The 11,415-nt window shown below is 40.0% G+C and overlaps 1 protein-coding gene across 4 annotated transcripts in view; it reads left to right on the top strand.

Moving 5' to 3' along the window:
• Positions 1–2,202: 2,202 nt before the first annotated feature.
• The window catches only part of ANKRD50 (ankyrin repeat domain containing 50), a 44,249-nt gene continuing 35,036 nt past the window's right edge, over positions 2,203–11,415 (top strand). Inside the window, exons 1-2 of one of the 4 annotated variants that reach the window (XM_057547139.1) lie at positions 2,203–2,464; positions 4,051–4,935. In XM_057547139.1, coding sequence (XP_057403122.1) covers positions 4,424–4,935 — 512 coding nt within the window. In that variant the 5' untranslated portion in view covers positions 2,203–2,464; positions 4,051–4,423. Of the gene's footprint in view, positions 2,515–3,981; positions 4,936–11,415 lie in introns of all 4 variants that reach the window. The other 3 variants (XM_057547137.1, XM_057547138.1, XM_057547140.1) reach the window with 3 other exon arrangements.

Here is an 11,415-nt window from a genome sequence, read left to right as displayed (position 1 = left end):
GAAATTTCTAAAAATCTTATATTTGTATTTGTATGGAAATATGTATGGAAATATGTTAATATAAATGTTTCAGACATTACAGGAAACGTCTAAAAATCTTATATGTTCTGGTATAAGGTTATAAGTAATAATCCTAGTTACTACTTTAAAATGTATATCTCAGAAATAACTAATTTTCTTGTCAACTGCATTATTATGAACTTTCATCAAATCTTTAACCATGGTCATTTTTAAGTCTTCTGTCATTTACAGACAGTTCTGGGTGTACTCTGATGATTTTGCAAATATGTTCCTATAAAAGGGTTTCATCTTCAAGAAATTCATGGAAAAGACTCTGACAAGTACAGGTTTCTGGTAACTGACTGTACTGCTGAACTGAATGAATAAGCATTTTCAGAACTCTAATGAAAAACTGATGAACTCATAAAAGTGCTAACAAAAGATCAAGATGAAAAAAAAAATTAATTACATGGGACTGAGTGAACTGATGAGGATGAGTATAATTTTTGTGACTTTCTGTCTGAATTAAAAAAAAAAAAAATCCCACAAGGACTCAGAGGCAAAGAATATACAAATCAATTTTCACTGCAAAGTAAAGAGCTGTTACAGTGGAGGATTACTGGACTGAATGTCAATATTATGACATAGTATGAGTGTGTTTCATGTTTGGTAATTGCAATCATTGTTGCTTTTGTTGTGGTCATCCATGTACAATGCTTGGTGTCAGTCTATTTATCTCTTGTAAAAATAAAATACAGTGTGTGTGTGTGGAAAAAATAAATAAATAAAATTTTCTCTAAACATGTAATTTTACAACCATGAAACTGAAGGAGTCAACTTTTCCAATGACAATAATGTATGGCAAACAAGTTAAGTGGTAATTAAAATTGCTTAAGCAAACGAATATCAAAATTGTATCTTTTAAAAAATCAATTTTCCTCACTCGAATTCTTGAGGATTTATACTCTTCTGCATTTTTTGCTTGTGTTTTGGAAAAGAACCTCAGAATTTGCAACAAATGTGTTAAAGTTAAAGATTAAGATCAACAAACTTCAAATGCCATGGATAGCCAGGGAATAAACAGAATGCAAGAGTAAGCAAAAGCACAATCCATTTTTCTAGTTAAGAGTGATAGCTAAACTTTGGAATTCCTAAAAACAGATGGGAGACTGGCTCAACATTTAAGAAATAAGCACATTTAAATTAATGGAGAATGGGAGGAAAGCTCATGGTTTTAGCATAAATAATAAAATAATAAAGATACATTTCCTACTCCATCAGTTGACAGTACTTTCCCAGCAGAAATTTGGAATCTAATCCAGGTCCACGTGAATGCAAACAACTGGCTTGTCTAGTTCAAAAGTAACTGCCCTGTGGTCAGGTCCTCTAGGGCAGTTCATGTTATTCTGCATTCTGACCTCGACCATAGTCTTTTTCTCATAGAGTGGCCTCTGTGGGTAATCAATTGGTCCAGAAGGGCAGGGGCCTGAGACCCAATCGTGATTGCTTTCAACCTCCATCTGGCCATGTCCTTCACATGAGGCAGGTGGGAACATCGCCCCACACCCCTACGATTTTTAGTTTTACAACCTTCTACCCGGTCTTTACTTGCTTCTCTTAGCCCCAGACTGATAAAGTTAAAGCATCACCGGAATTTAATAGATTGAAAGGGGACCCGGATGACTGAGGAATACAACGGGCCCGGAGTGGCCTTTGGGGACAAGAGGGTTAAGGGAGTGGCAAGGGGCAACTCTCCCAGCTCAACTGCCCCTCCTAGCATCGGACACGGCCCCCAAAGCCAGCGGAGTCCCTCAGCCTGGAAGACAAAGGAAGGCTCAGGGCCGAGTGCTGAAGGGGGGGCAGCGACTCGCGTGAGCTCCGGGACGCGAGAACGCAGCCCCCGCCCCTTTCTCCGCCCCCGTCCCTGAGAAAGGCGGAGCCCCGAGGCCGCCCCCAGAATGGTCTCCCCGCGGCGCAGGCAACGGGTCCCAGGCGGTTGCACACGCCCAGGCACGGGCGGCGACTGGACGGCCCGGTGGGGGAGGGGCGAGGCAAGGGGGCGGAGCCGGCGGCCGAAGAAAGGCCTTGCGGCCGGGAGGGGCGGGGCTTGTGCCGAGGGGGCGGGGCCGAGGGGCGGGGCGGAGCCGGCCGGTCCGGGGCTGCCTGAGACAGTCACTGCCCTGACGACGGCGGCTGCGGCGGCGGCGGCGGCGGCGGCGGCGGTTGGCCAGTGGGGGTTGGGAAGAGCACAGCCAAGGCTGCTGGGGCAGCTGGAACTGGCAGTTGCCGGGGGCCAAGAGGAGGATCTGGAACCCGGAGCGTGCTCCGGGCCGGGCGGAGGAGGCGGCTGCAGTTGGAGACCGGAGAGCGCTGGCGGCGGCGGCGGCGGCTTCTCAGCGAAGCAAGTGTTTGAAGCTGAGAGTCCTCGGCGGCGGCGGCGGCGGCGGCGGCGGCCGGGACCGAGGTAACCGAGGGGCGGCGGCGGCGGCGGTGGAAGCGAGGCCCCACGCTCAGGTCGGATTCTTGGGGGCATGTGCCGGGGGCTATGACCTGACCCACCCACCCAGCCACCCTGTCCTGCCTCCGGCCCCAGACCCGACTTCTCCCGTCGTTCCGCCGCGGGCCGGGCGGGGGCGGGAGCGGCGCCCGGGGTAGGGGCGCGGAGCTGGACGCCGCCCGGAGGCGACCCCTCCTCAAGGATTGGCAAGGACGTCGGGCACCCCCTCCCCCTTCAAAAGACACACCCCGATCTCGGGGCGGGGCGGGGTGTCGAGGCGTTCCCAGCCTTCTGGAAGGAAGACCTCGGTGTGGAGGCTGCACCTCCGTCCGTGGCCTCTCCAAGGTGGCCCCCCTGTGGCTCCTTGGGGCTGTTGAAACCAAAGGTGGTTCCCGTCGCTGGGAATCCCGGAGTTCCTTTTGTCTGTCAGCTGAAACTAGAGGCCGGAACTGTAGGCGAACACCCACCGGTCCTGAAGCCCTCCGCTCCTTATCCCTTTCCTGCCTGGAAGGCACTCTGCCCCGCAGCCTTTTCTGCGGCCACAGTAGTAGATTTCATTCCTAACCCCCCTCCGAAACGTTCCCCCCTTCGGCTCAGAGGAAGGAAGCATTCCCATAGTACTTGTGTTCGGATTTATCATTCATGTAAGCTCACCCGCCTTTTTTTCTTTCCAACCCATTCCCATCTAGCCACAACCCTGATAATCATCCCCTAGGTTTTGCAAACTATCAACAAAGAAGTGTGGCTAGTCGCGTAAACAGAGCCCTTGACTGGCTGGGCTGTGCAAGTTAATGTGGGTAAAGTTAATGTGGCGCTGTTCTACCAAGCTGGTCGGAAAGACCTTTTTGGCTAGAGTTAAGGATGTTACTGCATGTGCCTAAAGTCTTTTTTTTTCTCTCCTTTCTACAGTGAGGCTTTAAAAATCCAGGGTAACTTGATTAAAATGTAGCTGTTTGGGAAGCCTAACTATAGAGGAAGAAAAATACAGAAAGGAAAATGTAATTATGATTTTGGGGTAGTTGTCCAACTTTTTGAAAGTGCCGAAGATGAAGTGTATGGATTTTTGAGATTACTGTAACTGGTAAATTGTATTCTTTGATAAGTAAGCTTTTAGCATGTGATATTTTGCACTGAGATATTTTTGTTTTATTTTAGTTACTGGTGGGAATTATTGATTACCTGGACATCTTAAACCGAGAAGCCTGTGAACAGGTTCATTAAGAATCTATCTTGAAAAATGCGTTTTATGAATGCTTTGAATTAAGAAGGTGTTAACAGTGGTTTGCCATTTTTGCCACATAAGAGACAGTAATCTGAAACAGTTCCTTCCCTGGCAGTTGCCCATATACTTAAAACTGGCAGGGTCTAGTACTTTGAGTGACTATCCTTCAACAGGGAGTAGAGCACTGACAATCTACTGTATAAATGTAATCTCTTTGGTAGCATTTACTATAATGGACACCTTTTCTGCATCTAATTTTCAGATACAGACTTAACGCTTGCGATCTGGAAAAGCATTTTGTACAAATTGAAAGATTGGGCTTTCTCTTCAGTTTTCCAGATGTATTGTCTCATCTGCATACTTGAAACATCCACAATCACATGAACTCCAGATGTAACCATGGAGTTTTGCGACCCATCAAGATATAGGAAAAGTGTTGGCCAAGGTTCGGGACCAGGCAGTTTTCCATCAGTTCAACAATTAATATAAACTATTATATTCTCTGCTGATTATCAGGAATAAAGAGCCAAATAAAGTCATGCACATTCTGTTGGCAGACGGACTATGTGGCTGTTGAATTTTACTGTAACTGGTTACTCTTGTCATTCAAAGTCAACTTAATATGCAAGTTACGTCCTAATGGATGTAAAGACCTGTGTTGATGTACCCAGATTCTAGCAAATGTTGACGCTAAGAAACCTATTATGACTAATCCTTGGGAAGAGAAAGTCTGCAAAATGGCTCAAACGAGTTTACTGCAGGGGAAGCAGTTTTACTGTAGGGAGTGGGTTTTCCACAAGCTTCAGCATTGCCTCCAGGAGAAAACTAACTGCTGCAACAGCGCTATCAACACACCACCCCTTGTAATGAATTCTGGGAATAACGCTAGTGTTGTCTCTGGCAAAGGAGCTGCCTGGGGCGTGTTATTGGTAGGAGGGCCTGGCAGTGGCAAGACAGCCTTATGCACTGAGCTCTTGTGGCCAAGTTCACCTACAAGCTTGCAAAGAGGCTTACATCGCCAGGCTTTGGCCTTTCATTTCTGCAAAGCCCAGGACTCTGATACTTTGTGTGTTGGAGGGTTTATTAGAGGTCTGGTTGCCCAGATCTGCCGCAGTGGACTTCTCCAAGGATATGAGGACAAGCTAAGGGATCCAGCAGTTCAAAGCCTCCTACAGCCCGGGGAATGTGAGAGAAACCCAGCTGAAGCATTTAAAAGGTAACAATAAGAATGTCATGGTGTTCTGGTTTCTGTGCAAAAATTAAAGTTTTTTTCATTTTTTTTTTGTTTGTTTCTTAACTTTGCCAGTGCTTTTACTACCGCTGTATATTTGGGGATAACCTGGGGTTATGAATACACCTGTTTACTTTGTTGAAGGAAATAAAATTTAAGCTTTGTATTGTAAGGATATGGATTAAAAGTATATCTTTTACTTGTTTAATAACAGAACGTGAAGCACTGAAGAAACTTAATTTGAGAGGTGTGATATTCTTGCAGACTTTTTAATGTGTAAGTGCCATCCAGTAAAACTCAGGGCAAATCTGTTATCTTCTGCTGTTAGCCATCAAAATCAGCGTTAGAATTGTTATATCATTCTTAAATTAATGAGGAAATAGGTTAGGCAATACCTGTATCACAAGTATGAGATGCCAGGTTTGATAGACAGTGTTCAAAATGGAATCACTGTGTATGGAATCAATAATGCAGTCTTTAATATTAAACTTAACTTTTAAGAGACTTAAGTCTCTGACCATAAACAGCTCTTTTTCTCTTGACTTACTGCTTTTTCTGGAGATACTATCACTAGTTGAGGAGCTGAGTTTTCATTTCTTATAAGTAATTTCATAAACTGCATTTATTGACACCTTAGGAAATGTTTCAAAGAGCTTATAGTCTAAGTTGAACTTAGTCTAACTAAATTATGTAATTATGCAATTTGTTTTATTGGAATTAGCTATGTAAATTTCTAATACCTTTAAATATTTAAAATCAAGTCTGATAACTATATTTTTGATATATTCTGATTCTAAGCAAATCTCTCTCTATAGTGTCAGAGATTTTCTTGAAAAAGATCCTTCTACTCAGATGGATTTTCTGTAATTTTTTTTCCTGTGAGTTTTAGTTACTCATTGAAGGGGAATAAGAAGCCAATAGAGCTGTGTGTAAAAACCACACCAGTATTGATTTTCTGGTTGACAGAAGGAGCTAATCACTTTGTATTCCCAGTCTGTATTTGGTTAGGGAAAACCTAGTCTTTCCACTTGGACCATTTTGGTGCTCTTATTAATCTTCCACTGGATCTTTCAAAAACTTGGGTCGCTTTCTTTTTCATTAAAGTAATGAATCATTAAATAAATTAGGTAACGTTGATATTGGAAAAGCTGTTTCTGATAATTCACAGAGCTACATTTCCTTCAAGACTGTGAAGCAGTAAAATGACCATAGTCGAATGCAGACATGAGAACACAATTAAAAATTAAAAAGAAATATTTTTACATAGTCTATGGCATTAGATGATCTAGGCCTCTGCTTTTGGACAAATAGTTAAGATTTCATTGTGGGTTTTATTAGTGACTGATTGACTTTATAGATAAGTCCTTTAGAGAATTTTGATAGGAATGTATTTTTGATAGGAATTTTATTTAGGCAGGGTTAGATGTAATTCAACAAGTAGACAATGGAACAAAAGATAATTATTTTCAAAGAGTTGCAATATTTTGAGGGAGACAGAGCTGGAGGTAATTATAACATGATGGGAGATGAAATATAAACAAAGAAAAGTATTTTTTTTTTTTCATTTTTGACAAAAACAACCTCCCAAACCAGTTTGTGTATTGTTACTTTCTTAACATCTAACACTGGATAATATTGATGGCTTTATATATTCATGTGTGAAACAATTTAATAGAAATAGAAAATTGATAAAGATAAATCTTAGTTCTTCACAGATCCACAAAGTTGGGGAAATTTCAGAGTGATTCAGTAATTAATACTTTTTATCTGCTTTTCTTCAGTTTTACGTCCTAATTTTTTATCCCTATTTTTTTACCCTTAATGATACTAGATACAGTATGTAGTGCTGCAAGCTAACTTCTTACATGAAGTCACATAGCTAAGTGGTAACTTGTTAATTACCAGTTTTTTGAAATCACATTTTCTTCACGATAATTAAAAAAAGACTGAAAGGAACTTCATGTTAATCTTAAACTTCATGTTAAATATTGCTACTTCTTTTTCTTCTGACATGGTAGAGTATAGTCTGTTGATTCTGAGATTTAGTTGTCAAGAAATTTCTTCTGACATCCATTCATTCATTCTTACAGCAGATGTTTATTGAGAGCCTTTTGTGTTTTAAGCACAGTTCAGCTGGAGATATTTATTGAGAACTGTCTGTGTGTTAGGTATTCAGATGTGGATAAATCAGTGAACCGAACAGACAAAATACTGTCTTCATGGAGCTTTAAGTTCTTATGCTAATATTTATCTTATTTCTATAAAAAGAAATAATATTGATACTTCAGGTATCAATATATAGATACTTACTGTAGATGCAGCACATGAACATTTTAACACGAATGGAATTAGATTATCTGTTGAAGAGAATGATGAATGAAGACACATTAATTTCTTATTTTTGTTCTTCTCCATTTTTCTTCACTGGTTAAAGTGAAAAGCTATTGTTACTACATTTAGAATATATATATTTTATCTGTTTCTATTGGTGGAACTAAGTTGATGACAATTACATTTTTACTTGTTTTGAGAACCAAATGCTGATTTCTTTCATTCTGCCTCCCGCTTCAGGCTTTTATTGCAAAACTTTGCCTTTTGTGTTGAATTATCTTTTCTAGAATTAGTGTTAGAAGTAGAGTTTCCTAGTAGTCCTCTAACTGTAAAACAAATTCCAGTTGTTTTTGACAGAAGGATCAAGGCATCTAAGTTATGGAATGAGGGAGGGGCTAGTGGTTTTAGATCCTGTGATTGGTTTAGAAGCACAGCTGAAGATGGTTATTTTTTCAACCAGAAACTTCTTTCTGAACTTTACTATCATGGTCCTTGAACCCCCAAGGGTCTTTTTTGGAGAGTTAGATGGATGTGGAGTAGAAGTACAAAGCTTTGTTCCTAGTGGATATCATTCTCTTTTATTTCTGGTTAACAATCTGCAAGGCCAGGTGTGAGTCAATTCTGTGTATGATGTCAATTTTTCGGAGTCGAGTAAAAAGATTTTGTTCTGTGTAATGTTGATAGGAATTAATTAAACATCTTCAGTGGTACCACAAATTAAGTGTAAATGGAATAAAATCGTGATGAAGAATTAAGGATGAACGACTCTAAACTTTGAGAGTTTAGTAGAAAAGTCGTGTGAGAAGTGGTGAAAGACAACAATGGCTTGTTGGAAAAGGATTGGGAGCTGGAAGACTGGACTGTGACCTTTGTTTTTATGTTGACTAAGAATCCTTGAATGGTGAAATTTTCTTTCTAATCTTTTTATCTCCCTCTTGAACATTTTATAGTTCTTCACTGGTATCTCTTTAGATTTTTAACTTCTTTTGTAATTACCTATGCATACATGTTCTGTAATCTCCTCTATTAGGCATATGTTTCTTCGTGACATTATTCATGACTGATTAATCTTTTATGTTTACCATAGCGCTTTGAAGAGCACTTTGCATATAGTAAGTGCTGAATGATTATCATTTGAAGGAGTGAATAATACTACTTACCTATCTAGAATGTGCTTGAACCTGATTGAAGGACAGCTGAAGTGCTTGCATAAGAAAGGAAATTGAAATGTTATATCATTTAGGTCAGTTTTAAATGCAGACCAGACTGGTATAGTGATTATTAATTTATTAACCTGCTGTCTGCTCTTTAGTATGTATGAATGTGGATTGGTCCAGATAGTTTTACGTGGCCAGATGTCTGTCTTCTGTCTTAACTGGCTCCAAGTATTTTTGGCAAACTCAACAAAGGGGCAAAGAACAGAATGGGACTGGAGCGTGTGCTTCCTTCTTACCCTCAGTTGTGGGGTATGTTCAAGGCAAAATATTTCCTTTCCATTATCTGTCTTGAATATCTAAGACTATTTAAGATAACCATCATTATCTATTCTTAAATATTGTTGGATTAAAAGATCTTGTAAAAGTGTCTTTACAGTTCACATTTTGAATAAAATAAATGAAAATATAATTTTCATAATCAAAATTCTACATTTCTTTTAGTGTAATAGTGTCACTTTCCACTGAATTGTCTGTTGCTTCCAACTCTTAAGTTATTTTGACTTTGATATGGACTTCCATGCATTCAAACCCTCGCACTTTCCCTTCCTAAAATCTTTTCCTTTTACCCTAGACGGCCTTTCTCTCTCTTTTATACTTCATGTCTAAGTGCTGCTTCCTTTGGTTCCTGGTACCTTTGTCATTTGCTGAACTAGTCCTCAACATTTAATCAGTTCTGTAGTGGCATAACATATTGCTCCATATTTATACTGTTTAACATTAACCACGTTCTTAATTCTGCTTGGCCATTTTTTTATTTACTTCTTGATAACTCAGATTTTATTTTGGATCAGAAAGAGTGAAGTAAAGTAGTGCCCTATAGGTTGAATATATTTTTTATCCAATTCAGGAAATTTCACACACCTATCCAGATTTGGGGGTTTTCTTGAAAAAAAAAAATTGGAAATTTTGACACTATTAGCTTTTCATTTTTTTTGAAGCAATAATCTGGTGGCACTGTGTTAGCTGCTGTCTTTATGTGGGGCCTACACATTCTAATTTGATTCCGTCTCCTCCACTCTCTATTATTCTATCCCAAGACTACTTTGTTTGTTTATATATGCCAGCCTGGCTCCTGTGGGCATTTTCAAACATGAACATGTTTTCCATTCCTCTGAGTAGAGAAACACTATAATTTTTATCTCCCCCCAAATTTGCTATTATATTATCTTGAATTTGTACATGCAAGTACTACTACTTCTTCCCTATCACCTCATTTTTTCTTAACGTGCTAAAATCTGACTTCTACGTCTACATATTTACAGAAAGATGTTTAAGCATAATAGCTTTTCTGAATCCACTACTCAGTCAATCTTTAGCCTTAGATGATATACGTTAGAACTTTCTTCATTATTTGTGCTTTCTCGCATTCAGAATCTCCTGTCTGACTGTATCCTTTGGTGGCCCTTCCTCTAGGTTCTCTCTGGCTGTTTGTCCAACAAAGCTTCCTTAGATCTTCTCTCTTTGTATATACACTCCTTCGGTAATTTTATTTACTTACATGGCTACCAATGCTCATGTCTAATATGATAGCAATCAGATCTACATCAACAGCCTTTGTCTTCATTCTGATCAACATGTATCTTTTCACTGGAGTGTCTCTCACTTACCTTCCTCGTTCAATCCAGCGTCTCTTTTAGCATTTCTCTTCGTTGACTCATTCATTCCTTTTTTTTTTAATAAATTTATTTATTATTTTATTTATTTATTTTCGGCTACTTTGGTTCCTTGTTGCTGTGTGCGGCTTTCTCTAGTTGCAGTGAGTGGGGGCTACTCTTCGTTGCGGTGCGCGGGCTTCTCATTGCAGTGGCTTCTCTTGTTGTGGAGAACAGGCTCTAGGTGTGTGGGCTTGAGTAGTTGTGGCACACGGGCTCAGTAGTTGTGCCTCGCAGGCTCTAGAGCACAGGCTCAGTAGTTGTGGCACACGGGCTTAGTTGCCCCGCGGCATGTGGGATCTTCCTGGACCAGGGCTCGAACCCGTGTCCCCTGCACTGGCAGGCAGATTCTTAACCACTGCGCCATCAGGGAAGCCCCATTCATTTCTTAAACAAATAACCAGCACTTGCTATGTGCCAGATGTGTGCCAATGTCCAGATAACAGGACTAAAGTGGTGAGCCAAACAGGACGCTGAGCTCAGTGGGGGGAAATACATTGAACAAATAATCACAAAAATAAATGTAAAAATGGAGCTTTGGTAAGTGCTAAGAAGGAGGGACACAGGCTGATAAGAAAGCATGTAATATGAGGCTTGATCATTGTCTTGGCTTCTGGGAAAACTGACTCTCTTATCTAAGTTGTTCCATAATTACTCTTATTTCCTAGACCCTTTCTACTTAAAAGTATGATCTTAAGAGCAACAATAGTGGCACCACCTGGGAGGTTACTATAAATGCAGAATCTCCCATCTACTGAACTGAATCTGCCTTTTAACAAGATTCCTAAGTGAATTCTGTGCACATTGAAGTTTGAGAAGCACTGCCCAGGCTAGATTCTAGAATTTTCTTTGACTATTTTCTATTATATATCTCTATTCTATGGTATTTAATCTTTTTCTTGGAATGGTTCTTGAATTCTTTTCCCCTAATCTAGAATTTTTGTTCATCACCTCCTGGATGTTCTACTTAATCTTAGCCTCTCTATATGTATTTCATTTTGGTAACAGTTGGCCAATTAACCATAGTAAAACAGTGCTTTCTTTAGGCCATTCCTCTGAGCCTGTGATAACCTCTACAACAAATTTAAATTTCTCTGCTTGGCTTCAAAAGCTCTTCGTAATTTGGTTCTCTTCCATCTAAAGTATGTATCATGTTTCCAAACTTCACCAGAACACATTAAGCTCATTTATTCTTTCAAGAAATATTTTTAAGCATATGAGACAATGTTAAAGTCGACAAGAGATATGAATAAGAATAGCCTTAT

The sequence above is a fragment of the Balaenoptera acutorostrata genome, chromosome 5 (genome assembly GCF_949987535.1).
Source record: "Balaenoptera acutorostrata chromosome 5, mBalAcu1.1, whole genome shotgun sequence".
Lineage (NCBI taxonomy): Eukaryota > Metazoa > Chordata > Mammalia > Artiodactyla > Balaenopteridae > Balaenoptera > Balaenoptera acutorostrata.
Note: the sequence above shows the minus strand (reverse complement) of the source record. Positions and strands in the feature narration are given on the sequence as shown.